This window comes from Pogoniulus pusillus, chromosome 4 (genome assembly GCF_015220805.1).
Source record: "Pogoniulus pusillus isolate bPogPus1 chromosome 4, bPogPus1.pri, whole genome shotgun sequence".
NCBI classification, from domain to species: Eukaryota; Metazoa; Chordata; class Aves; order Piciformes; family Lybiidae; genus Pogoniulus; species Pogoniulus pusillus.
Window position 1 is genome coordinate 42,971,216 of NC_087267.1, and position 18,948 is coordinate 42,990,163.

Here is an 18,948-nt window from a genome sequence, read left to right on the forward strand (position 1 = left end):
AGAGAGAAAGCAGGAGCCTGAAGGCAGCAGGATGCATGGGTACAAATCAATGTGAAACACAAAGCTCTGCATGAGAAACTGCACTGCAGCAGTCTCCCCTGCAGCTGAGCAGGATGCATCAGGAATGGTGTGGTCAGCAGGAGCAGGGAGGTCATTCTGCCCCTGTACTCTGCACTGCTTAGACCACACCTTGAGTACTGTGTTCAGTTCTGGGCCCCCCAGTTTAGGAGGGACATTGAGATGCTTGAGCGTGTCCAGAGAAGGGCGACGAGGCTGGGGAGAGGCCTTGAGCACAGCCCTATGAGGAGAGGCTGAGGGAGCTGGGATTGGTTAGCCTGGAGAAGAGGAGGCTCAGGGGTGACCTTATTGCTGTCTACAACTACCTGAGGGGTGGTTGTGGCCAGGAGGAGGTTGCTCTCTTCTCTCAGGTGGCCAGCACCAGAACAAGAGGACACAGCCTCAGGCTGCGCCAGGGGAGATTTAGGCTGGAGGTGAGGAGAAAGTTCTTCACTGAGAGAGTCATTGGGCACTGGAATGGGCTGCCCGGGGAGGTGGTGGAGTCGCCGTCCCTGGGGCTGTTCAAGGCAGGATTGGACGTGGCACTTGGTGCCATGGTCTGGCCTTGAGCTCTGTGGTAAAGGGTTGGACTTGATGATCTGTGAGGTCTCTTCCAACCCTGATGATACTGTGTGATACTGTGATAGTGTGATCTCATTTAGACCATGCTTTTGCCCAGAAACGTTGGACCAGAGGATTCTCGAGATCCCTTCCTACCTGGTATTCTATTATTTAAAATAAATACACTTTAAGAGTACAGATCATAAACATTAATCAACAAATCCTTCTGCACATCTGTCCCAGTTTGGGCAATGAGCTTACCTGGTAGTGCAGGACAGAAATGACTCTTACACTGAAGTAAAGCCAAGCTGTTCAGGAGCAGCTTGGCAGGGAATTGCACTGGTGAGAGGCCTGGGACACAAGGCCTGTGAGCTGAGGGAGCTGGGGGTGTTTAGCCTGGAGAAGAGGAGACTCAGGGCTGACCTCATTGCTGTCTACAGCTACCTGAAGGGAGGCTGTAGCCAGGTGGGGTTGGTCTCTTCTCCCAGGCAACCAGCAACAGAACAAGGGGACACCAGCCTCAAGTTGTGGCAGGGGAGGTCTAGGCTGGATGTTAGGAGGAAGTTGTTGGCAGAGAGAGTGATTGGCATTGGAATGGGCTGCCCAGGGAGGTGGTGGAGTCGCCGACCCTGGAGGTGTTCAAGCAAAGCCTGTCTGAGGCACTTAGTGCCATGGTCTAGTTGTTTGGCTAGGGCTGGGTGCTAGGTTGGTCTGGATGACATTGGAGGTCTCTTCCAACCTGGCTGATTCTCTGATTCTTTTCCAGGAGCATGAATGAGGACACTGCACACCGACTGGAAGCTTTAAGGTAAGTTCTACTGACAAGAGCATACAGACACAAGGCAATCAGGTAACCTAGCTACAAAGCCCACTAGGGCCAAGCTGGCCTTCTTAGAACACTCCACTCCTTCCACCTTCAGCTGGCCTGAGGGTAGGCTGGAAGTGCCCTCCCCAGCGGGGGCCTACGAGGCCTCCCCAGCAGCTGCCTCCCTCAGGCCCCACGAGAGAAGGACATGGGCTGTTAGGAGAGAGAAGGGAAGGGAAGACAGGCAGGGGAGAGCAAGCCAGGCACTGCCCTTTAAGCTGTGACACCAGCAGGTGGAACAGAAGAACAATATTACAGCATCTTAGGACGATGAGCAGGTCCATCCCCTGGGATAGGCCTCCAGCCCTACGGTTTTGTTTAAGGGGGACCTAGGATCCCTCAAACTACCACAACATCCCAGCTGTGCCCAGTACCAGACAGGTCACTGCAATGGGCACTGAGGAGCATGCAGACCACAGAAGCCCAAACCAACCACAGGATCACAGAATGCTTTGCACTGGAAGGGACTTCTAAAGGTTAGTTTGCACAGCCTGCCTGCAGTGAGTAGACATCTTCAGCTAGAGAAGACAACAACCCCAAGCAGCGATACAGGCTGCGGACAAAGTGGCCAGGCAGAGAGGGACCTGAGGGCACTGGTAGATAGTAGCTGAAGATGAGCCAGCAGTGTGCCCAGGTGGCCAGGAGAGCCAATGGCATCCTGGCCTGGATCGGGAACAGTGTGGCCAGTAGGACAAGGGAGATTATTCTTCCCCTATGCTCTGGTCAGGCCACACCTTGAGTGCTGTGTCCAGTTCTGGGCCCCTCAATTCAAGAGAGATGTTGAGATACTGGAAGGTGTCCAAAGAAGGGCAATGAAGCTGGTGAGGGGCCTGGAGCACAGCCCTGTGAGGAGAGGCTGAGGGAGCTGGGGGTGTGCAGCCTGGGGAAGAGGAAGCTCAGGGCTGACCTCACTGCTGTCTGCAGCTACCTGAAGGGAGGCTGTAGCCAGGTGGGGTTGGTCTCTTCTGCCAGGCAAGCAGCAACAGAACAAGGGGAAACAGTCTCAGGTTGTGCTGGGGGAGGTTAGGAGGAAGTTCTTCCTGGAAAGAGCAATTGCTATTGGAATGGGCTGCCCAGGGAGGTGGTGGAGTCACCCTCCCTGAAGGTGTTCAAGAAAAGCCTGGCTGAGGCACTTAGTGCCATGGTCTAGTTGATTGTCTAGTGCTGGGTGCCAGGTTGGACTGGATGATCTTGGAGGTCTCTTCCAAGCTGGTTGATTCTATGATTCTAAGTCTGCTAAAAGCCAACCTGACCTTGAATGCTTCCAAGGCCGGGGCTTCTACCACCTCTCTGGACAACCTGTGTCATTGTTTCACCACCCTCATGGTAATAAATCTTTCTTCCTTGAGTTTAAAACCATCATCCCTTAGCCTGTCACAACAGACCCTGCTAAAAAATTGTCCCTGTCTTACCTCTAGGCCTCCTTTAAGTATGGGAAAGCTGCAATAAGGTCTCTCTAGAGCCTTCTCCTCTCTAGGCTGACTACCAACTCTTTAGCCTTTCCTCATAGGAGAGGTGCTCCATTCCTCTGACTACTTTTGCAGATTCCTCTTGACCTGCTCTCTCAGGTCAATGTCTTCATTGTACTGACTCCAGAGGTAGACACAGGACTCTAGCTGAGGTCTTAATAGAACAGAGGGGCAAAATCACCTCATTTGACCTGCTGGCCATGCTGCTTGTGAAGCATCCCAGGATACATCAATCTACCCTATAATCACTAAATCTTGACACTTGGGAGCTCTGTGGTCCACTCTGCTTTAAAAAGCAACCACAAGCCAGAAGAGACAGACACCATCCCTACTTATTGCAGAAGATTCTTCATCTCCCCCAGCCACATATAAGCAGCCATTGTCTTCAAAGTTACAACCAAAGAGGCTTTTTTGACTGCTGACAGTTAGTTCTTGACACATGAGGAGAACTCAGCGATATGACTACAGGAACCTAGTGTGCCACAGATAAAAGTAGGGACATCAGAGCTGCATGCTTCTGCCTGCTCTCCAGTAGGGAAAGCAGATGCACTTTTACAGACTAGTTTCCTTACTGCCTGTGGGAGGAACAGGGCACAAGCAAGACCTCTGGTTCATTTCAGATCTTTAACACTGATGGTAAGGCCAGCACAATTTTAAACAGGAGTTGGTACCCAGCTCTCTTTCCAGATTGGCAGTCCACCTGCTGGTTAGTCTTTCAGTTACTGAAAGTGCAGAGCAGCTATGAGCTTCTGTAGGAGTAAAAACTGCCCTTTCAGAGCCAGAAGCTGATCTAACTCAGGTATACCATGGTAGCTGATCCCATTGACATCCCACAAAATATCCACAGGGATTCTGAATGACTGAGGTTGAAATAAGGCTGTTTCCTCCCCTGTTTGTGCTCCATGGGGAAAACACACAGCCTTTGACAGCACAACTCATACAAGTTCCACATACCAGAAGGCAAAGCCACCTCCAAAAGCTGTTACTAGCAAGCTGAGTAAAGGCTGGGAAGAAGCAGCAAAACTTTAGCTGGATACGGCGGATTTGCAAAGAAGAGCTCTTGGCTGTTCTGCATCTAGAGGGCAATTAACTGGTGAATCCAGTGGCACTTGAGCACTCAGTCTGCCAGCTGGACCCTACTGTCTGCCTCAGTGCCTTCTTGGTCCAGCCTGGAAGGCTGCAGAACTTGTCTGCCAGGCGCTTCAACATTTCAGAAGTACAACTTCATACTTTTACTGGCAAGGGGACAGGTTAATAGCAGACAACCCCTCTAACTCCAAGACATTGGTCAGGCACATGCAGGGGTTTCAGTGCCACTGTCAAAATCACACAACCAATGACCTGATCTGCTATTGTCATTAATGATAAAGCAGCAGTTGCATCAAGTTACACCAGGCATCACTGCAGCTGTTTGTGTCCTGTCTCCATTCATGAAAAATGCCACATGGTTTCCCTTTTCCAGCTGAGTATCCCTGCAGCAACAACTTCCAATGGCACAAACAATTATAATCACTAATGCCCTTCAAAGGGCTACTTGAATTTCACTCACCCACAAGCAAGAGACCTGTGGAGAAACTAAGATGTTTTGAACAGCCAGATGTATTTAAAGCAAACCCAAAAAAAGGTTGCTCAGCTCATGGGGCAAAGAGCATGATGCTGCAGAGAAGCTGTTGTGGGGGTCTGCAGGCCAGCCAGCTGACCACTAGTCCAACCATGACAGCACCAGGGATGATGTTCATTATTTTCTTAATGAGAAGTGACATCTTATGTATCCACAGCCACTCAGGCTACAAATACAGTAATTCAGGCTGATAAGATGACAAGTAAGAGGTAGGAAGTTAATGGTGTGGTGCCTTGTTGAACACAGCTTGTCATGCCTCATTAGATTTAAGAGAGTTATCTGAGACTGTGTAATTATCAGAGACAGTAAAACTGCTGTATTAAAGATAAAAGCTAGTATTATAGAGAAATAATTAACTGCTTAATAGGGCATTTACTGTGCAGAGCTGCAGCAGGCTGTCTCCAAATCAAAGCAGAAACTCAGCCAAGCTCACTGGAGCAGAGTTCTTTGGTAGCTGTGACCCAGAGGTTAGAGGTGATGTAAATCCATATAAAAGCAGCACCAGGTCTTTGAAGCAGCACTGCTGCATTTGTGCTCTGGGGACACTGCAGAGCAACAGGATGAGCAACAACTGCAAAATATCCCTCTCCTCCTCCACATCCAGCAGAGAGCCAAGCTACTGTGCCCACAGCCACAGGCTCAGCTGGATGAAGTAAGAGAAAGGTTGAAACATCCTTTGTTCTTCTCAAAACCATAGCTCCACTCACTGAGGTCAACTCAGTTTTCCACCAGCTCTAGGCATGGGTTTGCTACCATTGCTCACATCTGCACACTCTTGAGGTTTAAGAAAAAAAGTTGTGCATGCTTATGAATGCAGCAAGCAAGAAAGAGATGTGTGATGTTTAAGCTCTAGTAGGTACAGCCAATCAAAAAATTACTTAAGTGCACACAGAACTACACAAGATAGAAGTTCCAACCAAATAGATTAAAAATGAGACTACTGTGTTCTGGCTCAACATCAGAAGAGATGAGGAATTTGTCTTCCTTACAGTGCCACCAGCCATACTGCTGACTATTAACTCTGGTTCTCTTCTCAACTTTGTCCATTTGAAAAGCCACCTGATTTTGGCAAAGAAGTCTCTGGAGTCATTCAAAACTCACCTGGATGCCATCCTGGGTAACCTGCTCTGGCAGGGGATTTAGACTAAGTGATCTTTAGCAATCCCTTATAATAGAATCATAGAATCAACCAGGTTGGAAGAGACCTCCAAGATCATCCACTCCAACCTAGCACCCAGCCCTAGTGCCATGGTCTAGTTGACTGGCTAAGTGCCTCATCCAGGCTTTTCTTCAACACCTCCAGGGATGGCGACTCCACCACCTCCCTGGGCAGCCCATTCCAATGCCAATCACTCTCTCTGTGAAGAACTTCCTCCTAACATCCAGCCTATACTTCCCCTGGCACAACTTGAGACTGTCCCCTTGTTCTGTTGCTGGTTGTCTGGGAGAAGAGACCAACTTCCACCTGGCTACAGGCTCCCTTCATGTAGTTGTAAACAGGAATGAGGTCACCCCTGAGCCTCCTCTTTTCCAGGCTAAACGACCCCAGCTCCCTCAGCCTCTCCTTGTAGAGTTTGTCCCTTCCAATCTCTAATGTTCTGTAAACAGTTTGGAACAATGACACTGGAATAGGCTCACCATGGAGGTAGCTGATTCCCCAGAGGTTTAAAAACTCTATAGGTGTTTAAAAGACTCAGAGATGTGGTGCTAAGGGGCATGGCTTAGCACCAGACATGGTAGAGTTACATAACAGTTGGAATTGGTCTTAAAGTTTTTATCCAACCAAAATGATTCTATGATCCTGATTCAATGTTACTGCACATTTCTACACCTATATGATCCTCTCAAACTGACAGATGTTTACAAGCCCAGTTTGGACTATACCACAGGCCAGGAAAGGACAAGCTCCCCAGATTTCTGGAATAGATTGTTCCTTGCAGACCCATATGCTGGTCACTGCTTTCTAAGTATTTGCAAGTGTGCTATACACCCACATCCTCCTGATCTCATTTGGAGCCTGTTCCCATCACCACTAAGCAAGAAACTGTTCCTAATAACATCTGAAGCAAGTAAAAATTCATGTGAACCTTTTAGTGTGTCCCCCCCCCCAAAAAAAAAATAAGGGGAAGAAGACACCAGTGGAAGTACAGGCAAGCTTTCAGACAAATCTTTGAAGTCCAAAAGCAGTAGTGAACCTCAGAACTCAATGCACATCAGGAAGAACTGCTCCAGGGTGAAGTTAAATTGGTGACACTTAAGGAATCAGCCTCAACTCACATTTCCACTGGCGGTCTAAAGTCTAGATGCTTGCAGCATGTTTAAGGTAAGTCATAGCTAATGTCCACGGGGCTAGGGAGCTGCTCTTTTTACCACAAAGCAGAGCTATTTCAGTTCTGAAGAATTACATTTTGGTACCTCAACTACCTGACAGCACAAAACCACTCAGTGGTGCATACTGCTGATACAGAGACTCCACAGATTGGTAAGAGATGCTAGGTGAAATAAAGCTGAACATCCAATGCTCATGGCTGAAGGTCCCTGTAACAGCATGATGCTACAGCAAGTATCACTTGAAAAAAAAGCCAAGCTGCTAAATCAAGGAAGGTGAAGACTGCTCATCCAGGCTCTTTCAGCAGAACCAACCCCACTCTGAACCTATTTTAATCTGATCCATTTGAATTCCAATAAACAGCAGTGGGTGAATGTCAGCAGTAAAATGGTTCCACTGTAGAAAGGCATTTCTTTCAGATAGGTTTCAAAGACAATCCTGAAGGACAACAAAAGGAAGCCTCACCGTGTCCCAAACCTGAAGCACACAGTCTGCTCCAAGGCTTACAGCCCTGCTGCAGAATGGAAGAAGGGTGCTGTGTGACCATTCAGGCTTTCCACATGGTCCAAAGAATCTGGGAAAGGGTGATTCTAGAAAACTCAGGAGAAATTGGCCAGTCTAACCCATTAAACAGGTATAAAGCATCACTGTGGTGGCAGACTGCTTTCCTGAGATGGTGTCCTTGGAAGTTAGCGCTCTCCCCCTACTTGGCTTCAGTTACTGCAGATCAAAAGACATGAAGTTAAACAAAAGGAAAGGAAGATGTGTGACAATTTGAGAGACATACCCTGCCCATAACTGAGAAGAGCAGGACAGGAAACAAAATACTTCCAAGGCTCTTCCTTTTCAGATGAAGACAACAAAGATCAAACACTCTTGAAATTCCCTGAGGTTCACCAGGCTCGGTAGACACTGGACAGCTGAGTAAGAACCTGAAATCTGGAAGCTGAGTCTTTAGTTCTAGACCTGTAAATAGTCAGAAAACTAGAAAAGAAAAGCTCAGTGACAGCTATGCTCACTTTTCCCAGTGTAGTACAAAGTAGACATTTTTCATGTTTTCTTAATGCAGTAGGAAGGGGATGACAGCTTTGCCTGCCCCAGACACATAGTCCTCTGAAGTTACATGAGTCTGTAACCAACTTAGAACTGTTTAGGTTGGAAAAGACCTTTAAGACCATCAAGTCCAACCAATACCCCAGCACTGCCAGGTGACCACTAAACAATGTCCCTCAGCACCACATCTACACTTTTTTTTTTTTTTTAAACACCTCCAGGGATGGTGACCCCACCACTTTCCTGGGCAAACTGTTCCAAAAGTCTGTCCCAGTCTATGTAGTGGAATACACGTGCCATGGCTTGCCCAGGCATGATCTCATCATCCCCCTTCCCTCTGCTAGGGGTGAGGGGAAAGCAGAGTGCAGAGGAGAAAACAAGACTTGCCCAGACTTGTACTTCCCAAACAAGGAAAAGCAAGCTCCTGACTTGTCATAGAATCAACCGGGTTGGAAAAGACCTCCAAGGTCATCCAGTCCAACCTAACAGCGAGCACCTAGCCAATCAACTAGACCATGGCACTAAGTGCCTCAGCCAGGTTTTGCTTCAACACCTCCAGGGATGGTGACTCCACCACCTCCCTGGGCAGCCCATTCCAATGCAAATCACTCTCTCTGCCAACAACTGCCTCCTAACATCCAGCCTAGACCTCCCTGTTGATCCCTGCCATGTCATGCTCTACTTGCCTGCAATGACTTTCAAAATACCAACAGAATTTCATTCAAGTTTTGGTTACTGTCTGATACTATTTTGTGAGAGAATATTTAAAGACTCTCTGTAAGAAATTCCGTAACTAGATTCTATCATGCCTTTGTAGCAGAAAGGAGTATCCCAAGTCCCATGAGGTATAATTGAAACTAAGAATCTCTTTCCAGTTTTAATGTTTGCATCTGCTAGTTACTCCTTAAAGTGTTCTAGCATTGCCTGTTCCCTGTGTGCATAAATATCCAAATCATGGGGTTTGAACATTGTAAATAAGTTTTCCCTCGAGATCACAGGATGTTAGGGGTTGGAAGGGACCCAAGGAGATCATCCAGTCCAGCCCCCCTGCCAGAGCAGGACAACACTATCTAACACAGGTCACAGAGGAACACATCCAGACAGGCCTTGAAAGTCTTCAGAGAAGGAGACTCCACAGTCTCTCTGGGGAGCCTGTTCCAGTGCTCTGAGACTCTTACAGTAAAGAAGTTCCCCCTTGTGTTGAGGTAGAACCTCTAGTGCTGCAACTTGCTCCCTGTGATAGGACAAGGAGCAATGGGTGTAAGTGAGAAGAACCTGTCCCCCCCTCTCCTGGCCAGCCTTCAGACATTTACCCAAGCCCCTCTAAGCCTTCTCTTCTCCAGACTAAAAAGCCCCAGATCCCTCAGCCTCTCCTCATAAGCCATACCTTCCAGGTCCCTAATCATCCTCATAGCCCTCTGCTGGACCCTCTCCAGCAGATCCCTGTCCCTCTTAAACTGGGGAGCCCAAAACTGAACACAGTATTCAAGATGAGGTCTCACCAGGGTAGAGCAGAGGAGGAGGAGAACCTCCCTTGATCTGCTGGACACACTCCACCTAATACACCCCAGGATCCCATTGGCCTTCTTGGCCACAAGGGCACATTGCTGTGCCATGGGTAACTTGTTATCCAAGATTTAATGTTAATAAACAGTTTTCATAGTTATTAACAATCTTTGTTTGTAAGCAAAATTAACATTGACTGTTAATTCTGCATAATCTGTAATGTTCTGGTTTAAAACAAATTGTCTCTTTATTGCAATCAAAGACTGCAGCAATTGCCCAGTTTCATTATACTGTTCTTTGCCCTACACAAGGTGGAGGACCCCTGCATGCAGCATCCTCCCTGCATCTTTGACCCCATGGTACATTCAGACAGCTCTGCTACAGATGTGTGCATCAGCACAAGTGCCTCTTATTCCTCTTGGACATAAACCTCCCTAATTTAGACAGGATTAGCTGCAGTGGAAATTTGCTGCTGATTAGCAAACGAAATTCTAAGTTGGGTTTCTAAAATATCAAAGTGGGAGACTTACTTCCTGAGGAAAAGCTTAGGTGTGCTTGGCTGAGAGACCATTTCCTTGATATGTTTTACTGCAATCAACTGAAAGATTAAAAAAATGATGTTTGGATGGGAGTATCAACTCAGACAAAGCTTCTAGGACTTGGTTCACAGAAGTCACAAGCCTGACCCCCCAAGATCAGCAACAAGCCCCAGAACATCAACAGGAGAAATGAACCTGACATTAGAAGCACTCAGTAAGCTCTGCAGCATTAATGCACTGGAATTCTGAATGGCTAACTGGAAATAAAGCTGACAATGCCCAGAACTGGTTATGCTGTTACCACCTTTGAAGAGATGGGCAAGCTAAACTGCTGTGGAGCAACATCACACTAGCAAAAGGGTCAGGACTTTATTACTGGCCTTTGCCAGAGCTACTGTACCAGGGAGGAAACAGGAGCTCTTTCCCTGCCCGACATCTGTGTTATTTATAGGCTGTACAGTCTCCAATAATACATTTCAACCTATTTTGAGGGGCACACCCTTTCCCAGGCTTTTCCCAAGCCCCAGACAGGGAAGAAGTCAAAATGCAGGATACAGAGGCCAAACCCCTGGGATCAGCACTATTCATAGCAGCTACTCCAACAGCTCGATCTGAGACACAATGGGAGGAAGCCACAGCCACTGTACAGAAAGCAGCCAACAGAGGAGTAAGGGAAAAAGGAGAGAAGATTCACAGCTTGAAATGAAAATGTACTGAATGAAGCAGCCAAAGCAATATCAATATAAAGTACATAAACTTATACTCAGCCTAGTGAATGCACAGTGGTTGCAATAAAGAGGAAAGTAGTTCTCAGAAGCAGGAAGAGAAGCAGAATCAGGAAAAGACCAAGAGCAGAAGCCCAAGGAGGAAGCTCCCTATTCTCAGCAAACTTCTCCTTTCATTTATTTATTGACCATGTTCATGAAATAAAGCTACACCTCTGAGCCACCTCAGGTCCCCTGCCCTGGACGACTCAAAATCACTAATGAGCTGAAGACTGTGGCTTGCCTGTGATTCTGCACCAGCAAAATCAGGACATCTACCCATCAAGATATCTAGCTACTATTGGGCTACTTCACAGCATCTTTCAGATAAGAAGAGTTTACTCTGGGTTAGACTTGCAAGAGGAGCATGAACAGGCAGTAGGCACTCAGCAAACTGCTACTGAAGCAACGATCCTACACAAAGCCCTGCATGGTGCTGCAGACTGGAGCTTCCAGGCTAGTGCAGGCAGGCTCCACCAAAAACACTTTTGCTTTTTTCCTAACCACATGTTGCAGAATCACTTCAGCAGGGTTCTCCACAGCCCTCGAATTACAGATAATTTCCAGTTTGCTAGCCCATTTCTCAGCTCACCCATTTGGCTATATCAGAAACCAAGAACCTCAATCCTCACTTAGCACACAGCTTCCACTGATCAGTTTAGGTGTTCAAAAGGTGGCACACAAGAAGAGAGCAACATGACCAGCAGCTGAAATTCAAAAGCTTTGTGGAGTTTGATGAAGCACATCAAGCACTGCACAGACCTTCCAGCTTACAACACTGAACACGTGTTTTCAAGCTCAGACAGTTTTCAGATGTAATGAAGCAGAAGAAAAACATTTTGAGAGTCCTGCCATGTGCAGCTTTTTGCTCAAGCCACAAACCTACACATAAACTGACTACTACAGTCTGCAAAATCCTGTGCTTCACACCTCCAGGGGCACAGTTAATTTTTGTGGATTTGTTTTCCCCTAGTGGGAAGAGCACCCACAGTGGTGAAGTTCCTGTTTAAATACACCCGTGTGTGAATAACCAAAATCATGAATCATAGAATGCAGTGGGCTGGAGGGGCCTCTAGAAGTCATCTAGTCCAACTCCACTGCAGTAAGTAGGGGCATTCTCAATCAGATCAGATTTCTTAGAGCCACCAGAAGCCTTACCTTGAATGGCTCCAGGAGGAGGGTCTCCACAACCTCCCTGGACAACCTGTGCCAGTACTCCACCACCCTCATAGTGGAAAAATCTTCATGGAGTCCAATCTAAATCTGTCCTTCTCTAGTTCAAGACCATTGTTCCTTGTTCTAGGTGCTACATGCCTTTGGAAACAGTCCCTCTCCAGCCTTCTTGTAGGTCCCCTTCAGGTGCTGGAAGTCCACTGTAAAGTCACTTAGAGCCTTCTCTTCTGCAGAATTAATGCATTATTGTCTCTGTGCGTTTCTGTTAGAGGAAACAAAGTCATCTGAGCCTCTCCTGGGATGTTTTATTTCAAACCAGTGGAAGTTTGGACAAATCAAGTAACCCGTCACTTTTTCTTGTCTTTTTTGGCATGGACTCACACATCCCTTCACTCCTCAGAGATGTTCAGGGCAAAAGTCAAAACACCACAGAGAAAGCAGTTGGGATAGTTGTGAAGCACAGAAATAGTGGAGAAATTCCAATTATGTATCACACCAGCCCCAATCTTTGCACCAGGGCAGGATGGTTTGAGTTGGAAGTGACCTTTCAGTGATCTAGTTCCACCCCCTCCTGCGCTGAGCAGCGACATCTGCAACTAGATCAGGCTGCTCAGAGCCCTATCCAACCTATCTCTGAATGCTTCCAGGGACAGGGCTTCTTTTACTTCTGGGCAACCTGTGCCAGTGTTTCACCACCTCAGTGTAAAACATTTCTTCCTTAGATCTAGTCTGAATCTGCTGTTAAAGGTTTAAAACTATTAATGCCTAGCATACTAAAAAGTCACAAAAGGTTACTTCAGGTTGATTTGGCTGATGAAGAAGTACCAGTTTCCACCAATCCTTACCAAAGTTTAGACACTTCCATACACTGAGATGCTGTTGTTTATTTTTACTAGCTAATTGCCTACCACCCTGGAGAAAAATGCACTGGCAGGTCAGCTGCTAAGCCCATGGAGACCAGGAAAATATCAGCAATGGAGTGGTACTTCTATTCTTTACCTGCAATTTTCCACATCAAGTGTCACCATTTCTTTTAGTGTCTGTTGGGCAAACTCTTTTTATGTGGTTCTGTCTCAGGCAAAGCTACTGGGACCAGAGTATAACACCACCGCAATGCTCACTAAGAGCAAGTCCTGCCTCTTGGCTCAACATCAGGGTCACTACTACAAACTGCAGACCTTTAGAGTAAGCTCAAGGCAAGACGCATCCAGCAATGATATGCAAAAGGAGATACAAGGACACTGCTGTCATGTTAGGCTGGAACAAGACATTTTCCAAGGTCAAGCCGAAAACCAAGTTTCCCTGTGTGAAAAGGTCTAAGGAGCTCAGCTCAGTTCAGCTCTCCCTGCCTAGCAGTAGGAAAGAGCTAACTTAACTCCAATGCCTGCAGCACAAATGCTGCTGCTAACCTCATTCAGGCTCAGAAGACTAAGAACACAGCTTCAGAAAGAATTTTCTTAGGTGTTCTCCACGCTGTTTGTGGTGGGGTAGGAAACACACATACACCAGCTCCAAGGAAAGCTTCTTCTGATTGGAGAAAAAAAAAAAAAGATTCTTTAAACTCAAAACCTTGCTTATTTTTCACTCCAGCTAATCCACAGGAAAAGCTATGGTTAAAATGCCTGTGCAAGATCTCACTTCATTCCAAAGAGTTTTGCTGGGTGGAAACCTGGACAACTTTTGCTAGACTACAGCATCTTCCTCAAAAAACACCAAAAAGTTTCACATAGCAGCAAGTTCAGGAACCTAACCCCTAAATCATACCCAGCATCTGCAGCTGAGATACCTGCAACATGGCTGCTCCGCTCAGATGAGTGATGACCAAGGCAGAACATTAAGAACTAGGTCAGATGGGATTGCACAATTATCCATGCACTCCTCCATGTCACGACCTCCCTAAGGGAAAGCTCTTACATAGAAAACTGGATTGCCACACACACAGCTGCTAGGCTTCATTGCCTCCCCTTTCAGGTGTTTGCGTTTTGGTTCTTGCAGCCAGTGTTTCCAAAGCCACCACCAGCAGGTTTTTACCAAACAGGACACAGCTGTAACCAGTTACAGCCCTCGATGATGCTGGAAACATTCTTTACTACAACCTTAAAGACCTTGCTGAGAAAGCAAGAGAGGGTTGGTAGGTTCACAGGAACTCTGTCACCAGTAATGCTTATGGTGGAGACAAACCAGACTGAACAGGTTTCCTGACTCCCTACCAAGGCTGAGAATCATTTACTTCTGGGTCCCATTTACATGAAGGATTCATTTCTTGTACTCCACAGCAATGGGATGCATCCACCCCACTCATCCCATCATAGGGAAACAGTATTCCCTCTGTCACCCCAAACCTTTTGTCCTAAGCTGACTTTTTTTTTGGGTAGCATTTGCAATAATCTAGTCTCAAGAAACCTAATGAGTTGATGTAATAAAACTTTAGACCATAAGTGACAGGTCCATTCTACAGACAAGCTGTTTTCTCAACACAAGACACAGAGCATCAATTCAGAGAAGAAAGCAAGACTGAATTTGTCCTCTGTTGAGTTGTCCTACCAGGTTGATACCCTTTCCACAACTCCTAGAGACAGAAATTGAAGGACACAAACTCTTCTAATAGCATACATATTTATCCCTCCTGCAATGGGCCATACTTGGGACCCACTTAGTGCATGTATTCTACTCTGTGAGTACATCCCAGGCACACTCACCAGCAAAACTTGTAGAATACCCCATCATTGATAGTCTGAGTTCCTCTAGATGTTTTCAAGTGCTCTGAGCAATAGCTAGTCAACTTGGAAATCTTAGCTATTTACATTCAGGTGCTCCTATAGCTGAGATGGTACTTTAAAGAAGAAGGAATGTAAAAGGCACTGACTCAGGTTCAGTTATGAACTGAATTTCCACTCCTTGACCTGTAAGACCAAGCAAGGTAGCTTGCAACATCCTACTAAAGCAGAACTCACAGACCTACAAACGACCAACATACACATCCAGGAATATCACAGCACTGAAGGATGGAGTATCCAAAAAGTGCTGATGCTGACTCCAGTGACAGCAGTGTCCCGAGATCTAGATAAGATAATCATCCACGTGGGACTGCCCAACTTCATGGAGGGCTAGGTGAAGATGCAAATCAGTGTTACCAGAAACTTTTGAATCTTCACACACATCGTTAGCAGCTCAAAAGGCTTCTATGCCTCCAGTTGCTGGAACTTCTTCCTCCCCAGGAGGCTGCCAACAGGACTAGTTACCTGAATAGCCAAAAAAAGCCGCTTCAAAGCAAGTTATCATCTAATGTCAAGTTTTGGTAAGCCCATTACAGCCTTCCTGGATTCCAACATTGCATGCAAACAGCCCCAACTGCAGATCGGAGAAAGCCTCCAGCAGAGCATGAGTGAATGGGGCACAGATAAGGAACAGCTGGAGTGAGTTAGGGACCACCAGCCCATCTGCAAGCCTGAGGAGCTGCTGCACTGAAGATCCCAGAGCTGCAAACACATCTACTTTTGGGGTCCCAGCCAGCAGTTTCCTCAGCAGCTTTAGGCATCGAGCAGACTCACAACTAACCACATAGGATCAGCTTTCGGTTTCATTTCACCGGGAGATTGTCAATGTTCGAGGAGGAAGAGCACCACGAGGATAACAAAACATGCTTAGAGCCGATGATTTGCTAACAGGGATTACGCAGCCACTAAAGTATTTTAAGATGATTAACTTTAGTCTTAGATTTTATAGGACACTCCATGGAGTTTAGGGGACAATTAACACCCCTATGCATGCAGCACCAAGGGGAAGTCGCATGAAATCCATCTATTCTCAGTGTATTTGGTGAAATACAAGCTGTGAAGTGCTGGGAAAAGCCATCTGTTATCGTAGGAAAAAAACCTTGGTGCATCTTTCTCTGGCAGCTTGGTGTTACCCACAGCGCTGGAGCCTTTCAAGGGAGTTTGCAGAGGGCAGAGAGAGGTGAGCTGCTGCTCAGAATCTGCTGCTGCTTATCCGACAAAACGTCTAAGCTTTCGTTCATTGTCACCAGAGGCTTTAAAAAAGGCCCACGGATCGAGTCCTAGCATGTTACCCAACTTGCGTTAAACCACTTAAACCTCAAGAGAAAGGAAAGCACACATCGCCCAGAGCAGAAGGCAACTGCAGCGCAGAGCAACAGCCTGGTCTCCTTTGGATACTGCCGTGTCCAGCTTTTCTCGCCGGTCAGCTGCTGCCTCTCACCATCACCCTTCTCAGAAACCAACAAAACATTCTCCCCAGCCCTCAAACGTGACACTGCAAGCCAAGTTAAACAGAACACCACCGCAGCGCCACGTTGTGCCCCACCACTCTAAGTGGGCAGCCTTGTATCTGATGCCCACTCCATTTTCGGTAGCTCCTTCCCAGTACCGGGCTCTAACCAGTAGTTTTCACGCGTCTTTAACATTGTGTTAAGCGACCGAACCACGGCTCCTAGGAGCAGAGCCAGTTTTAACCGACCAGAGCTGCAAGTTCGCGGGGCCTCGCTACTATCCTATTGGGGCTGGAAACAAAAGTTTTAAGAACCAGCATCTGGCACCTGAACTGCCAGGTGGGTAGCGCAGCGGCCACAAAGCATCGCATTTCGCTTTGAAGCCTACAGGTAGAAAACGCATAACTTGGTGCCGCTTAGAAACCATCTAAACCACCCCCACCCCCCACCCTGCGCCGGGGCAGCCCTGGTCAGATCTCTCCGGTGATGGTAAAGGGGGTCCACAGCGGCTTCCCAGGCGGGGCAGGGGGCTGCCAGCCCGGCACCGAGCATCCTCCCCAGTACTCACGCATGAGGGTGCTGCAGACGCAGAGAGCCAGCAGCGCCTGCAGCAGGACCCCGAAACCTCCCAGCAGAGCGCCGCTGTCGCAGCCGTGCGCCGGGAAGGGACCAGCCATAGCCGCTCCGCAGGAGAACAGCGCGGAATGAAACGGCCCCGAGCCGCGCACAAAGGCAGCCCCGGACCGCATCAGCCCCCGCCCCCCGGCCGGCCCCTGCCCGCGGCGGCCACACCCCGGGGCCAGAGGGGCGGGGGTAGGAGCGGCTGGGGGTGGGATGAATTTGAGGTTGAGAGTGGGAATGGAGATAAGGATGAGAACGAAGATAGAAGTAGGAATGAAAATAGTAATGGGCATAAGAATGAGGATGGTGATGGGAATAAGAACAGGGATAAGAATGAGAGTGGTGATAGCGTTAGGAGGGGCAATACAAATACAGGGGGAGTTGGGGACGGATATGAAGATTATGGAGGTGGAGATGGAGATGGGAGTGGGGGTGGAGATGGGGATGAGGACATGAATGGGCATTGGGATGTGGATGAAGATGGAGTTGGGGATGAGGATGGGAACAGAGATGGGAATGCAAATGATCACAGAATCACAAACCCACTTGAACTTTCAGGTTGGGAAAGACCCTCAGGATCGCCAAATCTAACTGATAACCCTACTCTGTGAGGTTCACCCCTAAACCACACCCCCAAGCACCACATCCAAATGACTTTAAACACATCCAGGGTTGACGATTCAACCACCTCCGTGGGCAGTCCGTTCCGATGCCTTAGAAATGGTAATGAGTGGGAATGACTATGAGAATGGGGATAGTGATGGGGTTGGAGATGAGGATGTGGATGGAAGGTCTATGTAAGGACTTGGGTGTCTGGCTGGGGAAGTTGTGGTGAGGTTTGGAGTGCTGGGTTTGAGTAGTCTCAGTGGGGATAGAGGTGCCTGGCTAGGTGGGTCAGAGACCTGTTAGGGTTCAGAATGCTGGGCTGAGGGAATCTGGGAGGTCTTTGGGGTGCTAGTTTTGGGGGTCCAGGCTGGTTCTTGGGTGCCCTGCTGGAGAGGTGCTGACAAGGTTTTCAGTGTTGGGCTTCTGGTGTCACAGTGAGGTTGGAAAGGATGATTGGAGGTCCTGGCAAGGTTTGAGGGTGGACTTGAAGAGGAGTAAGCATGCATCACAAATAGGTTCGGGGTGCCCACCCTCCATGAGGGTAGATAGGGGGCCCAGAGGGCTTGGGATGCTAAACTTCAGGAGTCGTGGTGGAGTCTGGGGTGACAGGCTGGGGTGATTGAGTGGGGTTTAGGGTATTAGGTTGAAGGGTCCTGGCAGGAACTTGGATGATAGGCTGCTAAGGTGGATGGGGATCCTGATGGAAATCGGGGTGATGAGTTGAGGAGTTCCAGCAGGTGTGGGGTGATGGGTTTGGGAGGACCTAATGGGGTTTGGGATTCTGGGTTTCAGGGGTTCTTGCAGGTTTTGATGTGTCAGGATGGGGTGGATGTGTGGCTAGCCCAACAGAGTTTGGGGTCCAGGCTGGAGAGGCTTTCAGGAGGGGAGTGCTGGTAATAGTCTGGGCATGTTGGGAAGGTTTGCCAGGGGAAATGGGGGTGTTGGACTGAGGAAGATAGAACAAGTCCCAGCAGGGCTTGTAAGAAATGGAGGGATAGAGCATGATATTGGCCTAACAGGGCTTTGGGGGTGGTGGAGCATGGGCACAGGAGTAGGGTCAGGAGTGCAGGCACAGAGTGTAGATATGAATTGTCCCAGCAAGGCTTTAGGCATGCTGTGCTGGGGAAGGAGTGGGTTGGTGCTAGTCAGGGATTTGATGGTGCTGGGCTGGGAGATCTCAGCATGACCAGGCCTGGAGCACTTGTCTTTATTAGAGAGACTAAAGGAGATGGAGGTGAGACAGCTTTGGGGACAGCATATTGCAGCCTGCTCATCCTTAGGAGGAGGACTTCAGGAAAACAGAACTGGGTGCTTCACAGTGACACACGGTGTGAGGGCAGGAGCAATGAGAATCAACTGAAACAAAAGAGACTCTGGCTGGATATAAGGCAAAATTTCTTCTCCAGAACAGCAATCACAGAAGCTGCCCAGCAAGGCAGAACAGGGTCTGCCCCTGAAGACTTTCAGAACTGAGCTTCCCAGTCTGATCTCAGAGCTGACTCTGGTTTAAGTTGAAAGTTGGACCAGACATCTCCCCACGTCCTTCCAAACCTGAA

At 47.9% G+C, this 18,948-nt stretch overlaps 1 protein-coding gene across 1 annotated transcript in view; it reads right to left on the reverse strand.

Annotated features, from left to right (window-relative positions):
- LOC135175149 (store-operated calcium entry regulator STIMATE-like) overlaps positions 1–16,929 on the reverse strand; it is a 45,758-nt gene extending 28,829 nt beyond the window's left edge. Inside the window, 1 exon segment of the mRNA XM_064142924.1 lies at positions 16,734–16,929. Within this exon segment, the coding sequence (XP_063998994.1) occupies positions 16,734–16,914 (181 nt within the window). The 5' untranslated portion in view covers positions 16,915–16,929.
- Between the last annotated feature and the right edge of the window lie 2,019 nt (positions 16,930–18,948).